We start from the raw sequence: 27,066 nt of genomic DNA on the forward strand, positions 1-27,066 counted from the left end.
AGAGAGGCTCTCCGCCTTACAATGCTGATGGGTTGCTGAGCTGGAAACCCGAGTCTCCACCCAGGAATAAGACAGGAGAACAGCCTGTAGGTAATCTTATTTAAGGTTCCCACCCCCCACCCTCTACAGGCCTCTTGTTTTTAAAAAACCATTTTATAGGGAATGGCATAAGTTGGGGTTTATTTACCCCACTAACCCCCACCCCATCACCTGCTGTTTATCCCTCAGAGGAGGGCTCACAGCTATTTATAAAGCCAAGAGAAGTTCTGGGGTAAGATCCGGCTGGAGAAGCAGGTTGCTGCCCTGTTCCTGGGCTCTTTGTTCAGGAGTCCAGGCCGTGGACAGGTGGGTTGATGGTAGCAGAGGCGGGGTGGGGGGTGTGGGGGTGGTGGTTATGCTCAGGGTCCACATCCAGAGCAGGGCGGCAGGGCTGTCCTTGATCTTCTGATTCACCAGTGTCAAGCCATCTCTGCTTCCCTTGGGGTTTCTTGTGGTGGAAGACTGCTGGGGCTGGGATAGAGTTTGGATGACCCCAGGTCTAAGATGTGTGGACCGGGGCACCTCAGAGCTGTTCTGGGGACCGTGGTTTGAGACTGAGTTCCTTTGAGTTGTGACCTCAAGGAAGAGAGAGACTGTGCCAGGTTAAATGTGTGTCTAGAACTGCAGACTCGCAGGTAGAGCCTGTATGTGTGCGTGTGTGTGTGTTTCACCTGTTTGTTGGCATGTGTCTCTGATCAGATTTGTGCTAATTAACTCTAGAAGTCTATTTTTAAAGTGCACATAGAAGGTTTGAGTTGTTTATGTCTGTGATGCTCATGGCCTTTCTTGTATCCTCTTTTATATCTAAATCTCATTTAAAAAACTAGCCTTGGCCCCTTATCCTATTCCACCCTCACCCTCCATATATCCTGTTTTTTTTTTAGGCCCTGAGAAATAGGCAGGGTGCCCACCCCCTCCCTTGCTGGAAGGAAGGGGAATGGCAGAAAAGGCAAAGGTCCAGATTCATGTTATGTACACGTCCTTTGGGCTCCAGACTCTGAGCTTGATCCATCACCCACAGCTGAAGCCCACAGGGAAATGTAATGAGGTATTTCGAAGGCCTTTTAGCTTCTGAGCCCATAGTTGAGCTTCATTCACCGGGTGTTTCCTGAACTCCCCATTGTTCTGAGGGCGCTTTGGTCCTCCTAGAGGTCCTTACAGCCCACCCCAGGCCTTCCTGAAGATGAGCAGGAGCAATGAGACAAGACAAAGCTTGGGTTGAAGATGGTGTTCCTCCACCCCCACCCTCTGGCCTTGGCCCAAGGCCAGCCAGCCTGTGGGCTGAAAACCTGGCTCAGTATTTGCTTCCAAAGAACCGGCAGGGCCACCCTCCAGGGGGCAAGGAAAGAAAGAGGCTGAGGTGGGAGAGACTCCAGGGAGGTGAGCCAGAGGGCTGAGGAATGGGAAGGAGTCTTCCTCCTGGTCACGCAGACAGCCCCTCCGGGGAGTCGATTTCTGTGCCGAAGAGCTCCTTGTAGAGAGGGGGGAAAGCAGCCTGGACCACGATGGGGTGGAGATGCTGGAAGGTTTGCAGCTTCTCCAGGTGCTGACTGCACAGGCTCCGGAGCTTCCCCTTGGGCGGCAGCTGGAGGTGGGTTAGTGGGGGAGGGTCAGTATTTCAGTTCTCTCCAGAGCAAAGACATCCTCTGTCCCTTACTTCCATGGCTAACTAAGATAGTTCTCCTTGCTTTCTCTCCATGCACTCAAGACCAACCAGCCCCCGTGGGTAGGGTAGGCATGTGTTCAGGAAACTGAGGCAAGTGAGAGCTAATATGTACTTTCTGGGCAAACCCCCAAAATTATGTTCCTGCTACTCCAAGCAGTTGAATGGATCCTGTTAAAGACTAACTCGCAATGCACGCTTTGTAACAGTGAAATTCTGACAGTGTTAACACTGTCACATGCCTCTGCCTTTGTTGGTGCTGTTCCCCTCACCTAGAATACCCTTTCCAATTCTTTCTTTGCTTGCGAAATCTTATCTTCAAATGCCACCCTTCCCTGGGAATATTTCCCTAACTGTCCCTCCCCTGTCCCCTTAAGAGTCTTCCCTTTGGACTTCTTGTGTAGCACTTAAGCGCCATTCTAGGAAATGACCTGATTTGTCTGTCTTCCCTCTCTCCACTTAAGCTTCTTAAGTTTTCTCTCTCTGTGTCTCTGTCTCCTCTGTACCTAGCATAATACTTGGCACGTGGCAGGCCGGTACCTGACACTGCAGGTAGTAAGCCAACCTGCTGACTCTCAGCCAGAGGGGGATGAAAAAGGCCTAGAGAACATGAGAGACAGAGGCAGGCACAACTCACTGAAGAAAGGCTGAGAAAACTGTTATCTTCCGAAGTTCCTGGGTAAGGAAGCGAGGCATAAAAACAACTTCACCTGCCACCACCCCTTTCTCCCCACCCTTTCCTAGGGAAGGGGAGTCCAGGAAGGATGGGCAGCATGGGGTCTCTTGCTACCTCTTGAATTCATCCTCTCATTATTCCTACTACCTCATTCATTGACAAACCACTTAGCTAGGCACAATGATGGATTCTGGTGAATATAGCACAGCCTCTACCTTTATTAAATTTACATTCTAGAGAAGGAGCCAGAAAACGAACACATATATATTCTGTCAGATAGTTTCTTTAAAGTAAACTCAACCAGGGTGAGGAGTAGAGGGTTTTTGTATGGTGTGGTCAGGGACCACCTTTCCAGAATGAAGGGATGGAATAAGCCATTTGGAAAGCTGGGGGAAAAAACCTTCCAGGCCACTGGAACAGAAGGAACAGCGCTCTGAGAAGAAACTGAGTCCTCTGTGTTGAATGAATAACAAGAAGGCCGGAGTTAATAGGTGGAGTGACAGAGAGAGTGGCCTGAGGAGGAGAGGGGAGAAGGAAGGCAGGGCCCTATCCAGAGGCTGGGCAGTGCGCAGAGCACTCTGGATTGATTCCCAGCCAGACGGACAGGTCAGAGACTAGAGGGCGGCCAAGGGCGCAGCAGGAGCCAGGTTAGGGGCCTCTCCAGCAGGTGGAATGGAAGCTAATAGCTGGAGTGGGGGTGACATGTTCTGATAGTGCATGCAACCAGAGTAGCCTGCCAGTGACTCTCCCAGCTGCTAGTCCCTCTTCCTTCCACTGTTTCTTACTAGATTTGATGCTCTTTAGGGGAGAGGTTGTTGTATAAGTCACTCCTGTACCTTTCGCTCTAGCATTGTGCCTGGCCCATTGCAAGGGAGCGTTGCTTGAATGATTACATAAATAGTTCCTGTACGCCGGCTCCAAATTAAATTGCCTAAGTAATAGCCCTGATGATATCATCCCTTTGGGGCTCCCCATTGCCTAGAAATAAAGCTTTAACTCTTTACCATGCCATTGAAAGTCCTCTCTGATGTGCTACCTGACCTGATTTTCAAGCTTGTCTCCTGCTACTCCCCTGCCCACCAGTCTATCTCCGCTGCTGATCTTACACCTCGGTCAGAATGCACGTAAGTGGGTGTCCCCACTTACGCACTATTTTGTCTCTTTATTTTTGCCCACGTCGCACCCGAAGTCTGGAGTGCCTGTCCCACCCCCATGAGTGCCTGGTAAAGTCTGACATCTTCCATGGCCTAGTTTAAATGCCGCCTTCCGTAGGGAGCATTTATGACCCACTCCTTTTACCTCTGAGTTCTTTTTTAATCCGTATCTATGCTCTCATAATACGTCCCTTAGTATCATTTATTATACTTATATATGTTATGATATATATTTCATATTATGTAGTTACATCATTATGTTTTATGTAAATATATAACTAGCCAATATATCTTAGATAAAATATATTGATATTAAGATTTTAGTATCTGTTAATATAATAAAATGTACCTATCATTAAATATCAGGAGCACAGGGACACAGTGAAAAGAATACGGGGATGAAATCTTGAATTTATCATTTGCAAATCATGTCAATGGGAGCAAGTCCTGTAAGTCTCCTGATCACTGCAGAGAAGTTTTAGCATCAGTCCTCTTGACTAAGTTGTCCTGAAGATGAAGAAGCATCTTTGCAAAAGCACTTTGTTAATTGCTTTAGTATTATATATCACATATCACATTCTGCGCTCTGTTAAAATTATTATTCCTACCAGATGCAAAACTCTTGAGGTGGACAAGGACCGCATGCCTGTATCTTTCCACCCACAGTGTCTGCTAGCAGGTGCTGGAGAAATGCTGGCTGTGTTAACTTGGGTTGTTCCCTGGAGATCCCTCCTAATTCAAGGCTCTCTCACTTTCCGTCTTTATGCACACAGAAGTGACTGGTCATTCCCTCCCTCCCCGCTGCTGTTGCAAACTCGCTAACACTACCTGGCCCTCAGCTCTACCTCCTGGAACCCTCAGACCTTGCCCTCGCCAGACCTGATGTTGCAGCTCTTGCATTGGGCCTTCCTGCTTCTGCTCCCGGACTGTCCTACCTTTGCCAGGATGCCTTGGCGGTGAGTCTTGCAGAGGTGATGATGAAAGGCCAGCTCCAGGTTGTGCTGCAGTTGTTCTACTTTGCTTTTCTCCTGAAGCCCTGGCCGGTCTGAACAAGGAGATGGGATGATTGTGAGAACTAGAAAGAACATTGACATTAATTTCCACCAAAAGGGTGTATCTTTTCTGACATCTGTGCTGGATGGAGACCTTCTCGACTGAGTGTGCGTACGTGTGTGTGTGTGTGTGTGTGTGTGTATGTGTGAGTGATGGCTTAGCTGTACACATGAAAAACTGGGAGATGATAACACAGCCCATCCTAACAATCTCCCAACTCCAAGCTGCCTTCTCCCTGGTATCCTGATATCACACACAGCCATTCAATGCTAGGACTAAGCTTTTGCTATGGAAAAAAGAAACATGAGAGGAGAGGTGGCTGATCCCCTGGCCTGAGGCAAGCTGTGGGCTCCATGGAGACATATTAGCAGCACCAGGGCCCCTGCAGCAGTCTGGGGCTAGCGTCAACATGCAAGCTACCTTCTAGTCTGGCTGTATGACATAGCTAGCCGGAAGTCATCCTTGAAGTCTTGTTTCTAGTCAAGGGAACACGTTCAGGTCTCTGCACACTGACAGAGCCAGAAGATTCATAAATCATTACCTGCAGACTCAGATTAGTGGCTTGGCCCACTTGCCTGAATTTTCTGGAAACAAAGCATTCAGCTAGCTGAGCCCAGCCCCTCCCTTCTGTGGGCTGGATATCTGAGTCCCGCCACAATGGTTGAACAATGTTGAAATCAGTTCACACAGAACAGGAATTCTCCATTGTGGGGTGGCATCTTATAGAGTGGGAGAAGGCTATCAAGAGTAACAGTGCCAAGGTGGTCCCCAGGTGTGGGGAAGTGGGGCCCAGGTGGCAATGGTCAGTGAACTGCTGGGTGACCCCACACAGTGGCATCTTTGGTGTGTGTTCATGCACAGACTGATTTGACTCAGGAGAGTAGCTCGCTCCCCTCAACATTGTGTCTCCCTCTTTCTCCAACACCCCCCCGCCCGGACTCATGTTGCTCTTTCCCCTTTGAGCTCCTCTGAACCTTTAGCTTAACTCATTTAATTTTGCAGCAATCTTTGGTGGGGCCCACTCTGCCCCTAAAAGCTACTTCCAGATTTAGTCACATCAGAAAATCCAGACACTTCAGTATCGGTTGCTTCCCTGCCACCGGCATGTCCTTTCCCCCAGCCCGGTGACACTCACTAGCATTGATGAGCACCAGGGCCGTGTAGAGGGCGATCTCATCCTCGGAAAAGTGCAAGGCGCTCAGAGAGCGGGAGAAGTCAAAGATGGAGCTGATGAGCTCACTGCAGCCTGACGAGTGGAAATGAAATACTGAGCAAAGTGGGGGAGGCCCTGCTGCCTGAGGTCACCCACCCACTGGTGTTCGGAGCTGAGGGGCTCTGAAAAGAGGGTATCCCGGGTCTAGAAGAATTGGAAGGGGTTGGCAGCCAACTCCTCTTTCTCATTCCTCCCTGCCCCTCACCCAAGGCTCGAAACAGCTCCATGCCACCGTATTTGCCTTCAAAAAAGACTGTGTGGTTGTCAGCATTGTAGGCGCGGCTCATCCTCACCAGCACCACTTCCATTGCTCCTGGCGGAGGGGAGAAAGGGCGCGGGCCCAGCGTCAGACACCGCGGAGACTCTGTCTCTGTCTCTGTCCCTCGCAGTGTCCTCATTTCCTTAAGCCGCCTCCCTCCTCTGAGTCTGCCAGGTCCACGCTCTGTCCCCTCCCTGCCCGGCCACCACCCCTCCCCGGGCACCTGCTTTGAGTAGCACGATCTGGTCGTTCTGGCAGAGCTCCATGAAGCCCGAGAGCCTCTTGGCGAACTCCACCACGTACTGAATGGCCTCGGTGAGGCGGTGGGCACAGCGTTCCCACATCTCCCACACAGACTGCCGGAGAGGAACAGGCCCCGGTAGCCCCATCATAACCCGAGCCCCTGGGCACCCAGACTGGGAGCTGCAGGGAGGGGTTCTGAACCTCACATTCTCTGCACATACACACACTCGGGGTCATGTGGGCCCCCAGTGAGCTGTTGTGAAGAGATAAAAATGTCTGTGAGGAGGCGTTGCCCACAAAGTCTGCATCTTGTGGTGAAGGGGACACACAAGCTCCCTGTTCCTCTAAGTCTCAGTAACCCAGGGAAACATAGGTTCAGCGCCTCACAAGTGCTGTTCAGCAGGTGGAGGTGTTAGAGTGAGGACGGAAGAGAGAGCAAGAGCTGGGGGCTTGTAGATGGGGGGAACCGAGGGATCTGAGTGACCTGGAGTGTCTATTAACCTTCTGAGCTCAGTTTCCCAGAGCAATACAACAGAAATAATGCCAGCTCTTAGGTTGGCTGTCATGAAGGTGGAGGGTAATTTATGTAACGCGTTCAGCACGAAGCCTGGAAAGAAGGGTTTTGAGCAAGTGGTATTCAGGCTCTTGTTGTACGGTTGGTAGAGGAGGAGGCCAGAGTGTAGCAAGGTCTGTGGTGGGCAGAAGGCCAGCCAAAAAGTCAGCAGGATGGGCTGAGGAAAAGCTTGCATCCAGCCGTGGGGTGCAGACACCACCTGCCACCCACATTTACGTGGGTCTGCTCGTGTGTCTGTCTGTCTGCGACGCCCGGCCCTGCCCCAGTCCGCTCGCATGTGCGTTCCCGGGCCCTCTGGTGGTGGGATGTCCTCCCGCCCCGCACCACCTCCGGGCCTCACCTTCCTCTGGTAGCTGGCCACCTCCTCCCGGGAGAAGATGGTGGAGCGCTGCCGAAGCAGGTCCTCCAGCCGCAGCTGACACGTCTCTCGGTAGGACTTACACACGTTCTGTACCAGGTGGTCTGGGGCCAGAGGAGCAAGGCACAGCTCCACCTCATGCAGCAACTACTCGCCCCACCCAGAGGGCACTCCTCTGCCTGGCCGCCCCTGGCTCGGCCTCCCCCAGTGCCTCTTGCCAGGGCCCCTCAGCTACTCCTGGATGTTTGGTGTATGAGGGGTGCTGGCTGAGGCCCCTCTCCAGAAGCCAGCCCCTCTCTCACCATCCCCGTCCCCTCGACCTCCCCGGATGCTCACCTATTTCTGTCAAGGAGGAATAAGGTGCCTCTGGGGTGCTGCGGAAACTGGGGCTGCAGTAGCTGTTGAGGCCCTGTCCTGGCTCCCCAAGCCCTGGATGCCTGGGGTCCTCAAAGTGAAGCCCACATCTGTCAGAGGGCAGCTGGCTGCCTGTGTGATAGAAGCTCTCTCTGCCCTCGGCCTTGCCCCGCTCAGGGCTGTATTCCAGTTGGTAGGAGGCCCGGCTGAGCCCAGCCTTGACCAAGTTGTTGGAGTAGGAGGGCCCAGAGCCAGGGGCTCTCAGGAGGCCGGGGGGGCAGGCAGAGGCCTCGGGTAGGTCAGGCGAGGAGCCCAGGGGTAGCTGCCCGTCTGGGAGCCCCAAGGTGCAGGAGATGGGGTCTGCCCCTTGACCCCCAGCAAGAGGGTTCTTGGCCGCTTGTTCCCGTTGCTGCTGCTGCTGCTGCTGCTGCTGCAGTTGTTTCTGCACTTCGGCATGCAGACTGTCCCTTTGCTTCTTGGACATGCGACCAAACTTGACAGCTGAAAAAGGTCCAGCGGTCAAGAGTTTTGACGCAGGAAGACATGGTACAGGGCAGGGTCAACTTCAGGTCTCTTGAGCATTGCAGGATTACCTTGCTGCTTCCCTGAATAACTGACTCCAGGAAGAGCCTCTTCAGTCTTGCCTGTCAGGGACTTTGGTTCCAGCCCCACCCCACCTCTCACTGTCCTGCAGGGCTCCATCCAGCCTAGTTATTTCAATCTCCCGAGCAAACTTTCTTGGCTCCAAACCTGCCTCTAATAATGCAGGATTTAAGCAACAGGCAGGCTGAGGATTCCTGCCTGCTAATGTTCGGGGCTGTGGGTGGTCGGGTGGGGGGGGCTCCAGTGGTATTGGGGTCACCTCGCCTATCTAGGAGGGTCGGAGGAAGAGGGGAGCTGAGTACACAGGTCTCCCTGTGGTCAGGCCTGCAGGCTCCCTGGTGACCTAGATACTCACCACAGCCCAACCCAGGCTCCGCGGCTTGTTTCTGAACATCCTCTTCTGCTGTCTCTTTCCTGCCTTTTCACTCCCTCCACCCCGCCACCCCTCCCAGGTGTGGGGGCACAGCCCCTCGCCCCGCCTGCCCCTCTGCACCCCTCTGTGTTTCCTTTCACTTTGTTATTTTGGGCACTGAAAAGTGCTGACAGGCTCTCCATCACCTTGTGCGTCCCCCAGGTTGGCTTGGGCACCCCCTGAGGGGGTGGGGAGAGGGGGGCTGGGGCTGTGAGGAGGTGGTGGGTGAGGAAGGTGGAAAGGAACCAGGAGCAACAGCCCTCCTCCCCCCACCCCGATGCCTTCTGCTCATTCCCAGGCCGACTCTGGTTCCGGTCCTCCCCACAGCCCCCTGCCCCGGATGGACGATGGACGTGGGGGACAAGGAAGGGAACTGAGCTAGAGCTGGAGCAAAGGCTGATGGGGGATCTGAGTGGTTCTGGGCCAGAGTGGAACAGAGCAAGGCAAACCCACCCCAAGGAAGAAGCAAATGGACAGTCTGGGACCTTGGGGGAAGCAGGCTTGTTCTGCACAGTTCGGGACTGTGCAGCGTTTCGATGGGGCACTGTGCCCCCTCGCCCCCCCCAGGTGGGCAGTAGAATACGAAGGGCTGTCAGAGGGGAAAAGGAGAACATTCCAGAAGGGTGCTTTATGGGTGAATGTGTGTCTAACACGAGCCAGGATGCCCCTCTGCCGGCTCCAGGGAACCCCCCAGGGCTGCCTGCATGGCCTCACCGTCTCGGGACATCCCCAGTGCCAGGCACTTCTGCAGGCGACAGTGCTGGCATCGGTTTCGGCTCGTGCGGTCGATGGGGCAGTTCTGCTGGCGGGTGCAGGAGTAGGCCACGTTACAGTGCTGGCTCCGACGGAAAAAACCCTGGGAGGAGTGGAAACCAAGGCTACCCATCCCGGCTGGGCCCAGTCCTGTGGTGCCTCCAACCCACCAGCTCCAGGGAAGCTCCATTGCTTTCCTGTTTCTTAGTACAATGGCAGTTATTCCCGCAGTCGCGTCCCAGTTTAAGACAAGGGCCTGTTTCTATCAGGCCTCCAGGCCGGGCACCACCCAGGCTGCTCCCCAGCTGCGTCAGGACGAGGAGGCCCTCTTCATCTCTGTAGGGAATGGGGAGGTGCGAGAACTCACCTTGCAGCCCTCACAGGTGATAACCCCGTAGTGGATCCCAGATGATTTGTCCCCACAGATTTTGCAAGGGATCACTTCAATTTGTGCTGGAAAGGAGAGAGAGCAGGCGGTGGGTGGAGACTTTCCGGATGCCACCCCATGCTCCTGGTGGCAGATACTTCCTGGCTTCCCTGCCAGTTTGCTGCTTCCCTCTTGCAAAATGGATTAAGTGCAGTGCCCTGTGATGCTCAGTGGTGGACCTGTAGAGGCTGTTCTGTTGGTTTTTTTTCCCCCCTCTCATTTTCTTTTAGCTTTGTGGGGTAGCCAGGCGTGGTATCAGCTCCACGGGGGTAGAAGCAGCAGCTGCAGAGAGCCACCTGCTCAGCCCTTCAAGTGGAAAAGCTCCAGTTGCTTCCCTCCCGCCTGGGGACCTGGGAGTCCTCGCTGCTGCTTCGCAGCACCTGCTTCCCGCCCAGGAGGCTTCCTCTGTGCCTCCCTCCCCCACGGGTACACTGGCAGAGTGTGGGGCGTGGTGGGAAGGTGTGGGACACCAGGCAGCAGGTGAGGGGTGGCGGGCAGATGGAGAGGTCAGCCATCCTCACTCATGCAGGAAGACTCAGGGAGGGAGACGAGGAGACAGGAACCCAGAGACCAGGGGCCCAGAGAGGGCAGGGAAAAGCCAGAGATGGGGCTCAGGACATTGGGGCACAACAAGGGAGCTTTGCTGGATGCCCAGGAACAGAGGAGAGAAATAGGGCTCACTGGCCCCAGAGAGTCCATGCCCCATGTCTCAGCGGGCAGGAGTGTGAGTGTGTACAGGGGCGTCACGCCCAGCAACAGGAGTGCATCTTGGAGGTTAGCACCAACTGGGACTAGGGACCGTCCCATTCGGCCTCTTCGGCCTCTTTCCCTCTTTCAGGTGAAGGATTAGATCAGAAGAGGCCAGGGGGTGGGCCCAGGTTCACACAGCACGTTTGCCTCAGCCCTGGGTCTAAATCCCAGTTCCCCTGAACTTCCATGTGCTGTTCACGCACATGCTTGTGGGGGTGCACACGACTGTGGGCTTATTTGCAGGTTGTGTGTGTGTGCGAGCACACAATGAAGGGAAGTGTGATTTCTGAGCCAGGGGGCACACTGCTGAACCAGTGTGTACCAGTGAGTATTTGTACCTCAGTGCCATGTACTGGGCAGCAGGCACCCCCTACCCCGACATTGAGCTCTTTGTCACCTGTGCTGCCCCCCTTCTGTAGGGTTTGCTGCTGGCTCCAGCTTCATCTTCTTTACTTTGCCCCTGTCTATGTCTACAGACCATTGCTGAGTTTCAAGGACCAGCAGGAGGCTCATCTTGGAAGGAATGCCGAGCAGGGTGGGGGTCTCTGCTACCTTAGGTGCTTTTGCTGCTTTCAGCAACATCTGGGTCTCTTTCCTGCCATTGCTGGTCTGCTGCCTCTCCTCTGAGTGGGAGGTCTGGACTGTAGTGGGCCAGAAAAACAGTCCAGGCCTGTCTTATCTCTGACATGTCTCCCACCTATCCTTGCCATAGGGGGTGGGTCTGTATTCCTGTGAACTCCCCTCTGGGCCCAGGCCTGGGCCCTGAGCACTTGTGCTATGAGTTGGGGAGGTTGACTGTGGCAGGCCCACTGATCCCCAAAATACTATTTCCATCATCCTTGAGCCATCACCTCTGCAGACTGGCCTTGAGCTGACTCAAGGTAAGTAGCTGCGTCCACATGTGGGGAACAGGGCCACAGGCCTGTCTAGTCCCTCCTTAGAACTTGATCGACTATCCACATCACCCCCTTCTCCTCCCACACCGTCTCAGTCCCACTTGCCTACCCCACACCTCTGCACAGTAAGCTGTGGTCATTCATGACGGAAGGTAAGCGAGCTTTTCAGATTCTCTCTGGCACATTGGAAAGCATGGAAGGAAAGAGATTCAGGCAGGGCTGGGGATCTGGAAAGGGGCCAGAAAACGTGCAGGCACCTGCATGCCAAGTCACATAAGATTCTCTAGGCCTCAGTTCCCTTGTCAGTAAAATCAGGACAGAAATCACCTTGCCTTTCCGTGGGGTGACTGTCAGCCATGCTGTATTAGATGCTGTCACGAAGCCCAAGGCCAAGAGACCAGCAGGCACTAGGAAATGCTCTGGCCTCTCCCCAACCCCACCCCCCTTCTACATTGTGGTCTCTCTCTCTCCTCAGTGACCCTAAGCCCAGAGAGGAGAGAAACCAACATGGGTCACCCAAAAAGGTAAGGGGGAGGGAGATTAGGCCAAGCCACAGTGGGAACTCGGGCTCCAGCCCAGCAGTCAACCACAGGCCTCCCGGCCTCTTCCCTTCTCCAGGAGCCACATCCGTGTGCGTGTGTGTGCTGACCACATGAGTGGCCCAGACGCAGCACCTGCCCCACGCCTGACCCAGCTCCGGACACGGCCTCAGAACTCACTACAGCGGCACCAGGTCTTGCCCTTCCCAGACGATGGTGTGGCCAGTGAGGGACCCCCTCCACAAATACTGGTGTTTGGGGGCGGGTGTGGGTCTTGGACCCCAGCCACTAAGTCGGTCACTCTTGCTTCCCAATCACGGCCCAAGGCAGATGAACACCAAGACAGCACACTTCTGAGCTAGAGCCTTTAGACTCTGAGAGCCCTCTCTCTAGAGAGAACGAGAGGTTCAAGGCCAGGAGATGAGACATATACCCAGAAATGGAGGGCCAGTCACAGAAACACAGGAAACCCCACATGGGAGTCCTGGCCCCAGGCCAGTCTCTAGCTTTGTCCACTCTGTCAGGCTTTCCCAACCCTACTCTCTTCTCATCCTTGCTCCCTCCCATCCCCCGTGCCCACTTCAGTGCCAACTACCCAAAACCTCAAAAAGAAAGTACCGATGCACAGGAGTGTGGCTTGTGGAGGAGGGGAGGAGAGAGGACCAGAGGGAAGGAGAGAGGACCAGAGGGGACTGGTGGAGGTGGAGGCAGGGTGAGCAGGAGTTGAAAACACCACCATATACCACCTTCAAAGCTATCTCTCTGAGAGCCAAAGTCCTGAAGCAGCAAATGGTGGGAACCCAGATTGGGGAGGGGGAGCTGAGTAATCACAGGATTACTCAAACTGTTGCCTGGGAACCTGACCTGCCAGGAACTTACCATCTAACTGTCTGCTGGTGCCAGGAACTAGAACCAAGCAAAGGTCAGGAACCTGAGGCCAGCCCCGCCGCCCTGGGCTCCCCAGCAGCCTAACCCTGCCTGTGTCGCCAGCAGCCACTGGGAGAGCTGTTTGTAACCCTGCTGCAGCGTGGTTCTGGCTGTTGCTCTCTCCTGAGGCCCATCAGAGGAAACCCTCTCATCGCACACACTTCCAAAAGGAGGAGGAATGGCCTAGTGTGCATATTCGCTCCTGACAGTGACCAGTGACTGCATGGTGCCAGCAGCCCTTTGCTTGCCAAGCAAGATCACTGGTCAGCTAAGTGTCTCATTAACATGCAGGTGCCTATGCAGAAGCTCCATTAGTGGCCAAGCTCCTGGGCTTCAGCCTACATTTTTGAATAGCAAGAATTTAGTCCCTCTTCCTCTTTTGTGCCAGGCTACTTCGCAGGGTTGAAGGTGGGATGGGAGGGCTCATTCTTGTGAGTCTTTTCCAGCATAAAATGTGCCCTCTAAAACTCCATTCTGACTCCGTGCTAGGAAAGAAAAGAAAGTGCCATCTCTTCCGGATCCCTTTGGAGATTGGGGGACACCCAGGGAACTTCCTGGGAGGACCTCCTAGGTGAGGAAATACGGTAGGCCTGAAGGCGGCTTCGCTTCAAGCCCCCCCCCCCAACCCTCCCTCACAGCTGTGAGATTCATTGATAGCAGTTCTTTGAATGCCTTGGAGCCTGGCCCAGTGCCACCTTAGGAAGCCAGCCTGGGCCCTATCCAGGTGCCCTATGCCACAGAGAGGAAGTGGTAGAGCAACCCGGGGTGGTGGTGGTGGGGGGGGTCTCTCCCCACACACCCCAGAACCAACCCAGCCCGGTTGGAGGTGAATTCAACTTTGGGGTCCTCGCCTCCTCCTGGTGTCCTGTCAGCCCAGAGCTGAGTCTTGTCTGCCCTCCTTTCTCTCTTCTTTTTTTCCAGTGGATATTGATAAGGATAGTCACAGCTGTTGACTGGACTCTTATCCTGTACCAGACTTTTTGCACATTTCTCACTGGATGATCACACACCGCCTAAAGTAGGAACTGCTTGTGTTGTCCCCGTCTTACAGCTAACAGGATTGAGCCTCGAGTAAGTGGCCTCTGTGACTTGAGAGCTAGTGTCCTCAAACTATATGTCCTGTGAGCGAGAGCTGTCCAGCTGTGCTGGGAGGCTGGGATGGTTGCAGGGGAAGCATGTAGAGTGAGGGGGCAGGCTAGGAGGGGAGTTCAAGGAGGAAGCCTTTGGGCCAGGACTCGTGTCTCGTAAACAGATCAGAGAGACATTATTCCCCCCGCGCCCCCCACCCTCAACCCCGTCCCAACTCTTCTGCTGTGGTCCCAGACACCTCTTGCCTTCACCCATTTCTGGGGGGCAGTCTTCTGTGGCCAAAGTGGAAGGGCTTGCCCATGCCAACAGAGCTCCTGTTGGCTCCCGGGGTGCTGGTGGGGTGCTGGCTTTCACACAGCTCAGTAGGCCGCACTGCAGAAGCGAATGAGTGAAGGGAAAGAAGAACGCAGCCCTTTCCCTAGCTTAGGCCCCCTCTCCCCACTGCCCACACTCTCAGCCCCTGTCTCCAAAGAAACCGCAGCTCCAGCCAGGTCCGTGGTGCACCCCACCCTCCCTCCTTTCTCAGCTCTGTGTTCCCGCAGCTTCTGCAAACCTAGAAACCACGGTGGTGGAGGCCACCACAAGGGAGTGGGGGAGGCGAGCTGGGGGTCTAGAGTGAAGCCAGGTCTGCTGGTAAACACTGCTCCCAGCCCATGCTGACAACACTCTGCTGATACGCCCAGCTCCTAGCGCTGAGAAAGTAGAGAAGTTAAAACTCAGGTGGGCGAGGGAGAGTCTGGGGTTTTAAAAAGTCACCAAAGCCAGCCAGTTACCTGAAAACCCCTCTTAGTGCCCCCGCCACCCCCGCAGTCTGGGACAGAGAAAGAAGGGGAACAAAAGAAGTGAGTGAAAACAACCAGTGAATGGGGGGAGGGGATGAATCACCAGGAGGAAGCTCTGAGGAGCAGGAACCCCAACAATCAAGGGGGGGCTCCCTGCCTCCAGGGCTGTCTCTCTTTCCCATAGAGCCTCAGCTGGCCAAGAAAGGCTCCTGCTCTGGCCCTGCTGCTGTTCGTCCCCCCAGATGGACATGGCCATCTTTTCTGAGCTCAGAGCCCCGGGGAAGGGATGGCAGAGCCTGAGCAGGGCGTGTGGAAATTAGAACTCTGAGCTGAGCGGGTGGGCCGATTGGCCTCTTGAGGACTGGAGACCCTAAGACCGCCTTCCTCTGAAAGCGCTGAGCCTAGGAAAGCCCCTTTCTGCTTGAGTCAGGGTCACAGAGACAGGAGAGGGGGGTTCGACCTGCGAGGGCTGGGAACACCAACATGCTCGTTTCACTCTGAAGGGACAGACTGGGAGGCTCCAGCTCCCCGGACCTTATGTTGGGGTGTTTGGGGTCCCTGTTTGGAATGGGAAGAGAGGCAAAGAGGAAGGTAAGGTGAGGAGCCAGGAAGGAAGGAGCCCCTTGTACTTTCCTTAGGTGGCCTATGGACTCGCGGACGGAGATCTGTGGCACCCCAAAGACTTGAGCTCCTTTCTGGCCCACTGCGCCTCGTATCATCGCCAGACTTGAGAAAGATCAGACCACAGCAAACAGCATCACCCCACCTCATACCGTCACCCTCCCACCTCCCCACCAGACAAGGTGCCAGTCCTTATGCCCCCCGGGTCCACACTGGCCATGCTCTCGGCCTGAGATGACTTTGCCTGGCTGGACGGGCTTTTTAGCTAATGGATGCCTCTTACTTGCCGGCCTTGGTAGGGAGCCCCACAAACCGTGAGCCCTGCTCTCTGCCTTCCCAGACCCCACAGTGACTCCTGACGTCCCCTTCTGCTGCCAGTCTTCTTTCCTCCTCACCTGTCCCTTTCCAGTCTCTGTACCTCGGTTCTGTCTCTGGGACTTTACACTATAGTGTTTGGCTCCCAATTCCATGTCCAAGGGGACACCACTTTCTCTACACATGTTTATAGATCTCCTGCCCTTTCTCACTATTTCTTGGTCTGTTTTTGCTCCAGGTGTATCTGGCTCTCGGTCTTGGGTGTGTCACAGTCCCGAATCCCCAGCCTAGAACAGAGAGCTTGGTGGCGGTCCGTATTCACGGATGGCGGAGGTGGAGGTAGGTCAGATAACCCGAGGCTGTGAGCCCCCAAAGATATCTAAGAGAGAAGCACTGATGGCGTCAGATGCCCTCTTCACTTAGGCGGGCCTCTGAGTCCTTTGGCCAACTCTGAGGCGCCTGCTTTCTTGCAAGGCACTGAAGCACACCCAGACATGGCTTTCCAGGGTAGATTTGCTGATTTGGGACCATTTCTAGAAAACCTAGTATGCTAAGCTTTACTGCTAATGAGAAAAAAATACAAAGGACGCTGAAATTCTAAGGGTCCCTTCTTCCCTGGGGAGCTTTTGACCCTTCTCCAGGCCCCTCTCACCCAGCTGGGCTCACACATTAGCTCTGGATTCTCCACCACAAGTACAGAAGTGAGTGCTTTCCTTTCCTTGGCCTCCTCTCTGTTCAGAGTCTAGGAGAGCAGAGTCTCCTTCATACCTTGGGGTGTCCAGCCAGGGTCCAGAGCTCTCTCTTTGGCCCTGGACCCCTAGAACAGGGAGCCTTCCCAAAGGGGGTTTTGTTTTTAAATTCAGCTCTTGCTTTGCAACAAGGAGACCAATGAGTCGGTCAAGCTTACACAGCTCATGAGTGACACCAGAACCAATTCTTCAGGCTCTCAGCTGCGGGTCTTCCCAGGACTCAGTATGGCCTCCCCTTGGTAACTTGTGAGAAGGTAGCAGGCTGGGGCTGGGGTTGCTGCAGGCCTTGGGCCACAGCCTGTGTTCTAAGAGGTTCTCTGGGGCCCAGTTTCCCTCCTTTGCTCTGCAAGAAGGGACAGGAGCACCAGACTTCAGCCCACCAGTTGTGGGTCCATGGCTGCCAGCTAGAGAGAAGTGAAGCCAAAGGCTTTGTGCTCCATCTCCTCTGCCTCGATTCCCTTCATAAAATGGGTGAGTCAGCCTGGAACACACACATGTAGAAATGGCACCCCGCTGCATCTAGTTGGATTCCACTCAGTCCTCACATCCCTGGACTGGGCAGAAAGGCTGGTGGATCGGATTGCTGGATGCTTGAGTTCTGACCCCTCTGCCTGCTGGCTTCGCTCGCTTCAAGGCCTCTGGCTTCCTTTTCCACCCCACTCTCTGCAGGTCGGAGGCAGGAGAGAAACGCTGGGGTGAGCGCCATGCTGGGAGGCCGAGGTCCGGCTACCTCTCAGTTGCTGGCTTCCATCCAGCTACGCCGAATCTCAGTCCCTTTCTGTAAAATGGGGGGGCCTGGGCATATCACAGACGCCTGCAGAGCCGTTCCAGAGCTCATCACAGTTCCTCCTCTCTCTGTGCGCTGTCACTACTCTAAGAGAACAGCCTGGGGAGAGGGACCCCACTACTCCACTACCGTCTCCCAACACACCTGGGTCTGGACCTGACATACCCAGCCAGGGAAGAGCTCTCCGCTCTGCTCACACTGCTCCCAAGATCCAGCTTCTTCCCAAGGGGCCCAGGGGGGGGATGACGGCGGCAGGGTCAGGTTCCCCTGCTCCCAGGTGGCCCCATTCACTTACTTCTCATGACTGGGCTGGGCTTGGCCGCCTTGTCTCCCTGTCCTTCTCGGCGGGGAGTGGTCCAGGGATGGGGTGCAGCTGGCAGCGGGTTTGGGGGGTGAGGCCCTCTCAGCAAAGCCTCAGGCTGCAGTTCTGCACCTAGCTCTCCCCCAGTGCTTCTGGGCAGGGGAAGGGGGGTTAGCTCCACACTACACAGGTGGCCAAGTGACAACCCCCCAACTCCACCACCCTCACCCCCTGGGGTGCAGCCGGTAGGATGACAGGCGCCCCATGTGGCCAATCTGGGCCTGGGGCAGAGTGTGAGGGGTGGGGCAGCCAATCACAGGGGGCGTTGGAAAATTCCAAAACCACATGCGACAGCCACACGTGGTGGAAGCTGTTTCCACCCTCCGGGGCAGTTCTGGTTGGGGAGCCCTAATGGAGCTCACAGCAGCCGGGGGGCTAGTTCCTGCTCTCCCCTCACACCACGAAGATCCCCAGAGCCTGACCCTCTGTGCCAGGTGACTCCAGGGACAGGGATATTCTAGAGGTAAGTCATCAGTTGTCTGCCCCAGCCGGTGGCATGTGCCATCTGAGACCCCGAGGGCTGCCAACAGTCCAGTGCTCTTGGGGCGGGGGTCTGCTTACACCCACCATGCTCACACCCCCGCAGATAGAATGTGTGCCCTGAGCTAGTGGGTCAATGGTAAGAGTAGTAGTCATGACCATCAGACAGATGCCCAGGGGTTAGTCCATTAGACGTGTCCTCAGGAGCACAACTGCCGAAATTGGAATGCAGATGATGATGATGATAGTAATAATACTTGAGTATATACCAGAACCGATTCTTAATTTTTGTGTGTCTGTGTATTATCTAATCCTGACAAAAATACTTAATGAGGTAGGTGCCATTATTCCCATTTCAGAGATGAGGAAAGTGAGATACAGAGAGGTTAAGTAATTTGCTCAAGGTCACACAGCCTATAGGTGGTAGAGTCCAGACTCAAACTTAGAGCCTAGATTCCACTTGAGTCTGCCCTGGAGCTGGGATGTTTTTGGGGTGTAGCTTCTTGATTGGGGATCCTTCCCAAGGGTCAATTCATTTCAGAGGACTTCTCAGCTTCATAACAGTTCTGTGGGGTATCTCAGCTGCTCTCAAAGTACCCCTTCTCCCTGCACCCACATATGGTCCCTGGGTACCCCTCCCCCAGCTCGCCCTCGTCACTCCCTGACCCGCTTTCCTCCCAGGGCCCTGCTCAGCATTTCCGTGGGGCCCTGTGGCTAGGGGCAGGCGAGGCACCTGTCAGGATTGTGCTGAGCAAAGCAACCCCCCCCACCACCACCACCAGGATGTAGCATCCTAGATGGCCCCCTGGCCCTTGCCCACCCTCAGGGAGGAGGGTGATCCCGTTGTCCTCTGAGATGAATGTGCTTGGAACAAGGCAAACTTGGCAGCAGGAGGGGTGGCAGTGAGCTCTCTGGGGGAACTGGCAGGCAACCCAAGAGCTGATTAGGGAAAATGCAAGTGGTTTCTCCTGCCCTGTGTTGCTCATCACTTCAGGAGCCCAGACTTAAGGGAATGCCCTCAGGCTGTTAAGGGTGTGTATGAGCCTGATGGGATATGAGCTTTGGAACTGAGGTGGGGAGCACACTTTCAGTGGGGGTGGGGGAGCCTCTCCCACAAATGAGAAGGGTAGCTCTGATTGCTGAGAGGTGCCTGAGGGTGGTACTCACTGTATCCACTGGGAAGTCCTTCCTGAGCTCTGGCCCCCTCCTCACATGCTGTAGCGTCAGCCTTTCCACCTCAGGACAGTGTCCCTGTCCACTGTGTTCCCTAGGCAGAGGAAGGCTTTCCTGCTCTCAGCCCTGCCCCGCCTGGCCCCAGGCCTGTTCACACCTCAGGATGTGTTAACCACAGAGATGAACACCAAACCTGGTGTCACAACCACAAAGCTTGGTGCAGGGTCCCTGAAGCCTGGCTGCGCACCATCTCCCTCCTCTGTCCAGCCATCTGCCAGCTCCCTCCACCTTCCTCTTCCCCCTCCTCTCCCTCAGTTCCCCTGAATGAGCCTTTCCTTGTTCCCTTACCATCTTACCTCTCACTTTTGAGTTTCTTCCTCACTCCCTTCCACGGCCCTGATCTAAGCCTTCTTCCCCCACCCCTCCTCTCATCTCACCTCTTTGTTTCCCCCTGTTTTTCTCTAGGCTCCACCTCTTCAGCTCAGCCTTCTCCATATCTACAACCCACTCACCTTTCTTTTACCCGAGAGCCCAAAGCCCTTGCCGAATTCCTGGCCATCTCTCACACCCAGCCCCTTCTTGCCCTTGGGCCCTCTACTCACAGGTGTGGGTCTTCTTTGCCGCCAGCAACTCTGAAAAGACAGGAGTCAGGGTCAAGCGCTGAAGCCCAGGGCACCCAGGGCTCAGGCGTGGCCCGCCCACGCCTCCCAGCAGAGCCTGGCCCGGGGGAGGCTGCCCCCTCCACACCACAGCTGCCCCCTCGCCTTCATTCTCCGCCCTGTAGCCACACTGGTCCTCTCTGGCCATTCCTCTGCTGGAGTGCCCCCACCCCCTGCCTTAAGCTAGCTTGTCTCACCCCTCAAGTTCAGGTGTCTCTCTCCTTTGGAGATGCTGTCCACCACGCCTCTCTTCCCAGCCCTCATGCTATGTTTGCACACTCAGCAGAGTGTGTCTGGTTTCCTGGCACTCACCACGTCACCTCAGCGCTGCCGCAGCGTCACTGTCCATGAATCGGGGCTTTCCTGCCAGACGGTGACTCCCATGGAGGCAGACGCTGTGTCTGTCTCACTCACCCTTCAACCCCACAGACTCCCCCAGTGCCAGGCCCATCAGATGCACACACAAAGATGCTGCAGCCAGAGCTAAGTCTCCGTGGGAGTTACATGGGAGTTACATCTCGGGTCGCTCATTTGTGTCTGACTTCACAGGGAAGTCCTGAGGTGTGGGTGTTGACAGTAGGGTGGTGAGGGGGTTTGGAGAAAGAGGAGGTGAGAGCTGCCAGTGCCCATGCCTCTGTCTTCCCTGGGCCTTGGCTCCACTGGCCTGCCAGCCTGCGCAGTGGGCCAGTCCCAGTGGAGAGCAGGCAGGAGGAAGCACAGGCAGGTTGATACCGGCCAGCCGGGATGGGATGCTTGGTGTGCAGGGGAAACCCACTGAAGGGAAGCCTCCTTTAGAACACCACCGAGGGGTTGTTGGTTCATATGGTTTGCACTTATGAAACACTGACCGAGGGAGCCGCAGAGAAAGGCTTCCCCTGCTAGACAGGCCTCCCTCCTCATGGCAGCCTCACACAGGGCACGTGTGCCAGAAAGCCCTGCAGCCCTGCAGAATCTGGGCTGCCTCTGAATCTGCTCTCCTGCTATTTTCTCCTTTTACTGTCGAATCCTGGAAACTCCTCCCCACCCACTACTCCCAGATTGTCCTCAGAAGATGCTCCCCGTGAGCAGGCCTCCTCCACTGAGCTAGTTTGGATGAGAGGACCCAACAGGCCTGGGCTTGGAGGGGTGAGGAGGATGCCCAGAGAGGGAGTGGCTCCATCCGGCCCCTCCCGCCTCCCACCCACGGTGCCTGGCCCCACCCAGCTCCCTCCCTGCCCAGGCACCCTCCAGGCCTGTACTGCTGAGCAGTCCTGGGCCTGCTCCCCTCCCTCAGTCAGGTGGCCCTGGACTTGGCAACTGGGACTCATGGGTTTCCCCTGAGGGCTCCCAGCTGACCGAGGAGCATGCGGGAGGAACCAGCTCTGAAAGGGTCTCTCAGTGTCTTTGCTGCCTGTCTTGTGGCCAGGAGGGGAGTGCCCCACATTCTCTGTGGCAGTGAAGCCCCCATTCCTCTGGGCCAGTGGGGAGGGAAGCGCCAGTTTAGTGGACATGGGCACCTGGCGGCTGTGGCTGCTTCTCCCCTGGGCTGCCAACCTCGAGGCAGGACAGGTTTCTGCATCAATGAATGAATAGAGGTGGGTGGCTTCTCTCCTGCCACTGCAGCCTGGGGGCCCAGTCAGCTGAGACGCTTCAGAGTCCGAAGAGTGACCCACCTCCTCCCAGGCCAGTCACACTCGGCGGGCCTTGTGCACTGTGAGGCCTTCACCTACGGTTCCCTGACTTCACTTTTCTTGCTACCGTGGAACCCCACCTGTTCCTTCTTCTTTTTCTTCTCCCTTTCTCTCCCCTCGATGCATTTCTTTTGTGATTTCTCCTCCTCCGTAGGCCCCCAGCCCCTCGTCCTGCTTCTCCTCAGAGTCTGAAGGCTGTCCAGTCTTCCCAGTAATGACCTGCATCCCCCCTGCCAGCCCGTCTCTCCCTCCTCCGTAGTCCTCTCTTCTTGCCCCATTCATTGCCATCTCTCCTCTGGTCGCTAGCAGCCCCTTCTACCTGCCTGCAGGGCCAAGGGCCTCTTACCCTGCGAGGCTTGGTGGTGTCTCTGTGGGGCCCTGTCCATGGGCAGCTCCCTTGGTGCCGTCCTTCCTGCCCCGGCTGCCCAGGAGGGCAGGGAGCAGGGCCCTGGGAAGGGAGGAGGTGGAGGGAGGGAGGGAGCACCTGGTCATAGAGGCAGGGGAAAGGAGTGGCTGGCAGAGCTTCCTGGCACTGGAAGGGAGAGACAGAGCTTGGGAGGTTTGAGGAGATGAGATAGGCGGAGGGAAGGCCACCAGCAATTATTGACCGCCTATTCTGTCTGGACCCCTTGCCAGGCACTTTAGGCAAATCCATGAGGGTGTTTGTCCTCCAGCATTCACCAGGAGGCAAACACAATCACTCTAGATTTACCCCCAGGCCAAGTGACACTCAAACACATGAACTACTTGCCCGAAGATTTGCAGAGGGACAGTAAGTGGTCGAACTGGGATTTGAACCCAGGTCTTTGTGACTTCAGGATTCTTTCCTTTCTCCCTGACCAAGGGAGGTGATGGGCAGAGGAGAGTGAGAGGGGAAACATGGGGAGTGTGGGTGCAGTGGGAGCACACATTTGGGGGGGGGGGGAATCTGCTCTTCATCAAGATGGGGTTCTTCATCATCCCAAGGATTCCTTGGCCCCTTGAGACCTCTGCCGCTTAGTGCCTGCCCTGCCCCTCGCTGTCTTTTCTTAGAGCTCCCCAGGTCCCTCTAGGACTCCCTACTTTGTGCCTCCACATCTCCTATTCTATTGTGGGTCGGGATAGGCCCAGAGAAGTGTGTGGAGGCAGAAGAACAGTGGGACAGGAGGGGAGAAGGGCAGAAGAAGCTCTAACTAGACTGTGCTCACTGGAGGATGGAGAGCCCCCCCAAAGGGGACCACTGAAGAAGGGCTTCTGGGGGCGGCCTCGCAGCCTCTTGCACAGGCTCAGCCCAGAGTTTGATTAGCTGGGCCTGGCTCCCCTGGTTGCCCAAGAGGCCGGCTGGCGAGGGGCCAGGCTGCAGTGGGGAGGCTCCCTGGCACCTCCTCCTGCTCTGGCTCCCAGCTGGTAAACAGCAGCATGGGCACCAGCCACGCTACTGCCGCGTGACTCGTGGGACTCGCCCACTCCCCCTACCTGGTGCACATGGCAACCGGTGTGGAGAGGGCGGGCAGCCCTGTCCCTCCCCTCTCCTGCCCTCCTGTCTTGCTATCCTGTTCCAGCCTGGCAGAGCCCCACATTCTGCTGTGTCAGCACCTGCATTCCTGGGTAGCTCCCGCTCTCCCTTGTCTGCAGCTTAAGGGACAAAGGTTAGGGTTGGAGAAGGACTTCCCAGTGCCCCTGGTGGCTGGCAGGGGAGTGAGAACAGGGAAGTGTGGCGTGGAAGCTTTGGAAACCTCATGCTGAGACTCTGAGAGTGTGTGTGCCGCTGAGGCTGGGATCAGCCCCGTGTCCTTCTGGTAAACATATGGCCCAGGCATCTCTGTACACTTCCCTGCACAGAGCAGGATGTCACACAGTTTGGGTAGGCTTGGAGTAAGAAGCAAAGCCCTCTGCAGGGGAGGTGGGGCTCTTCTCTGGAAGGTAAGAGGTACCTTGGTCATCCTTCCAAGAAATGCCCCTCACATCGAAGTCTGGCCTTCCCCGCTCTTGCTCTAATCACAGCTCTCTTTCTGGAGGAATCAATCTCCTCAAAACAGGGCAATACGTATTTCCTTCACAAATACATTCTTGTTTCTTATGTAAGGAAGAGCTTGATAGGGATCAGAGAATCATTTCACCCCCCAGGTGCCCAAGTTCCCTTATCAGGCCCTGGAATCTCAAAGCAGAGGGCAAGCAGCCTGGAGTGGGTGGAGGGGTGGTGGTGGCTTGGAACTGGAGACTAGTCACAGCTTCTCTTTCCCTTCCTCCCCACCCCCTAAGCCACAGAAACCACTTAAAGCTCCGTGCAAGGCTGCCCTTCCAGGGAGGGCCTGGGGGGAAAATATGTAGGGGCTGGGCAGCCTCATTCTGGGAGGGCTCTCTCCCCTTGGGGCGTCTGACCTGTGCTTAGGGACTGCTTTCTTTGTGTCCTAGAGGCTCCTTGCCTGGGGAGACCTGGACCTCCTTGAGTGACTCAGGGAGGGGGCTGTACCCCCTTCTCCCTCAACCACTAAATAAAGGACAAGCTGGTTCTATAGGCTCCGTGGCCTCCATCCCTCCCCCTTCCTGTCATAAAGGCCACTGTGGGTGGAGAGACCAGTGATGGTGGACCCCACTCCAGGCCCTGGTGACTCTGCTTTGCCACTTATCTCCCTACTAACATTTCTTGGGAGTCTCTTAGGCATCGAAGAGGGTCAAAAGCAGGTGCCTGATTTTTGGAGCCAAAAAACTTGAATAAGAATGTGGCCAGACACATATTAAAAAACCAAACCAAATCAAACCACCACTGGAAATAACAAACGCCGGTGAGAATGTGTACATAAAGGAGCTCTTACACTGCTGGTGGGTGGCACGCTGGCCCGGCCCTATGGAGAGCTATGTGAAGGCCCCTCATAGCACTGGAAGTGGCGCTACTTTATGACCCAGCAGTTCCACTCTTAGGGTTCTATGTAGAACCAAAGGACACAAAAACATGAATTCAAAAGGACACCTGCATCCTTATGCTTATTGCAGCACTATATACAATAGCTGAGCTATGGAAACAACCCGAATGTCCCCAGTCAAGTGGTTGAAAAAGTTGTTGTATATATGCATAATAGAGTACTACTCAGCAATCTAGAAAGACACACTCATGCCAGCTGTAGCAACATGGATGGAGCGGGAAGGGATTACACTAAACAAAATAAGTCTGAAGGAAAAAGAGAAATATTCGATGGTTTCACTTGTATGTGGAATATAGAGAAACTAAACAAAGGGTCAGGAAAAAGACAACTCTTGCAAGCTGACCGGAGACCTGAGGAACGCAGCAGGGGAGGGTGGGAGAGGGGTCCAAACAGGGACTTTGGTGACAGTGTGTGGGGGCCAGGTGGTGGGAGAGGTGCGGGATTCCACCAGAGGGGAAAAATTAAATACTGTATAGAAGTGAACAATGATGTAGGAAAGAAAAAGAAGTTAGCAGGAACAAAGAGACAATGGGATTACATGTTGAGGGTCTAGAAGAAAAAGAAAAAAAAGAATGGGGCCTGCTGTTTATCAGTTCTCAAGGACCACATCAGCACATCAGTAAAAAGAAGACAATGACTGACCCAGGTCACACACAGGAGGGATTCTTAGGACCTGACTTGTCACCCAACTTGTTTCTGGGGCTTTAGTTAACTGGGAAGTTCCTCCAGTTGGGGCATCTGTGGCCCTCATCACAGGAGCTCAGTTCGCAGCTGTGCATGCTGAAGGAATGATCCTAACTGCAGTGGACTGGAATCCGCAGGCCTGAGCACTGGGGTGGAATGGGGTCCCAGCCCTTCTCAGCAGCCAGGGCTGATCCCAGTCTAGTTTACTTAACCTCCCTGATCTTGCTCCTCCTAAAATTGAAGTAACAATGCCTTCTCACCTGTGTGGCTGGGGTTGTAAACTGGGATGACAGGTAAAGTACTGGAATTGGTTCAAAGTGCCATGGTTAAAAAAAAAGGTTTTCATCCCTCCAACTCTCTTTCTGCCCTATAATCTTCCCTTCTTTATCCAGCTCCTTTATCCAGCTCTCCTTTCCTGCTTTATTTTTCTCTATAGCATTATCATAACATTTTTTACATTTCATAATTTATTTGTTGTCTGATCCCATGTCTAGTTTGATTATTGTTGCATCCAGTGCCTGACACTTGGCAGGCTCTGAGTGTTTCTCCAGGAGTGCATGAACAAAGGTTAGATGACAGCTAACTTTCTAGCTATTTGCAAAAGTAGCGACATCAATTTTGTTAGCTGTATCATACCCGGTTGCTCACCGAGGGTTGTTCTGGAAGGATTTGGGCCTTAAACTAGAAGTACAGTCCCAGGGAGAGAGCTGTGGGTGAGTTCACAGGCTGAAAAGACTGGGGAGCTAGAAGAGACCCCTTTCAGCGTTAAGGATAGGTTAGTGAGGTGAATTAGAACTTAGATTCCAGAGTCAGACTCTTTGGATTGGAATCCTATTTGTAGTCTTTATCTTAAGAATAAAGCTCAAGGTCACATTGGTTAACACTAGTTTTTTAACCCTCCAGGGAATTGCTGGGAGAAAGAAATGGCTTGACAGGTTGTTGGAAAGTTCCTTGCTGGGCTGTGTGCTTGTTTGGTTTAGTCTATGCTACCACCTGGTGGATATCTGGAGTAAGATTTCCCTGGCCTAAGATTTCTCCCTGGGGACCTAGACAGGGGAGGCAGGAAAGGGAAGAAGGGGAGCCTTCTATATAGAGGAATGTGTGTGTTCTGTGTGTGCTGCACATGCTGAGATTTCTGCAGAATTCAGCAGGTTAGGACCTGGTGCATTGGCAAATGAGAAGGAAGGGAGAGGGCCTCCTTGGTGGCACAGGGGTTAAAATTTCAGCTCTGCAGCAAGAGTTTGATCCCCAGCTCAGGAGGTGACCCACATGGCTCAGTAGAACTCTCCTGTCTGGCCTGCTGCTCCCCTCAGCAGTGTACTTCGTTGACCTGCCTGCTCTGCTCCCCACTCTGTCTCTGGTGAATTCTCTACACCTACCCCCACACCTCTGGCCTCTACCCCAATTCTTGTAGGCATAAATAAATTTTAAAAAATCTTTTTAAAAAGGGAGGGGGGAGGGAGAATGAAGTTGATTGGTCCTCTACCTCTTTATCCTCCCTTCCTCCTTCTCCCCTCCCCTCCACTCCTCCCTCCTTCCCTCCTTCCAGCCAGGCCTGAGCCAAGAGGAAACTGCTTCAGGGAGGGTGGAGGGAGAGAGAAGAAGGTCACTGCTGACGCAGGGACTTCAGGTAGGAAGGAGATAAACACTTTCTGACCTACATTTATCTGTCTCCTCCTCCCTCTCCACAGTCACCAGTCACCTTTTTTGGCATTCCTGAGAATGGTCCTACCAGGGTGTAAGACCCTGGTAGGACCTCCTCCTCCTGGAGACCCGAACCCCTGGGACTCTCTGTACCTACTGCTCTGCCTCTTGGCTCCAGCTCTGCACCCAGGGTGGCACAGCTGTGGAAGGGGTAGACCAGAGAGAGGCCCCTAAAAGCTGGTGTGCAGACACACAC

The 27,066-nt window shown here is 54.8% G+C and overlaps 1 protein-coding gene across 2 annotated transcripts; it reads right to left on the reverse strand.

Annotated features, from left to right (window-relative positions):
• Window positions 1-1,462: 1,462 nt before the first annotated feature.
• RORC (RAR-related orphan receptor C) lies at window positions 1,463-22,018 on the reverse strand. 2 transcript variants are annotated; one of them, XM_004693706.2, is made up of 11 exons: window positions 21,926-22,018; window positions 19,853-19,882; window positions 9,722-9,807; window positions 9,316-9,457; window positions 7,569-8,087; window positions 7,215-7,336; window positions 6,281-6,413; window positions 6,004-6,111; window positions 5,721-5,831; window positions 4,468-4,577; window positions 1,463-1,624 (listed from the first exon to the last, which is right to left on the reverse strand). In XM_004693706.2, the coding sequence occupies exons 1-11, from the start codon at window positions 21,963-21,965 to the stop codon at window positions 1,463-1,465; spliced, it is 1,563 nt and encodes a 520-aa protein (XP_004693763.1). In that variant the 5' UTR covers window positions 21,966-22,018. The 2 variants fall into 2 exon arrangements, with proteins under 2 accessions (XP_004693763.1, XP_004693764.1); XM_004693707.1 differs by having other exon boundaries at window positions 6,040-6,111; window positions 21,926-21,965.
• Window positions 22,019-27,066: the final 5,048 nt, after the last annotated feature.

Source organism: Condylura cristata, unplaced genomic scaffold (genome assembly GCF_000260355.1).
Source record: "Condylura cristata isolate star-nosed mole 26May11 unplaced genomic scaffold, ConCri1.0 scaffold00040, whole genome shotgun sequence".
NCBI lineage: Eukaryota > Metazoa > Chordata > Mammalia > Eulipotyphla > Talpidae > Condylura > Condylura cristata.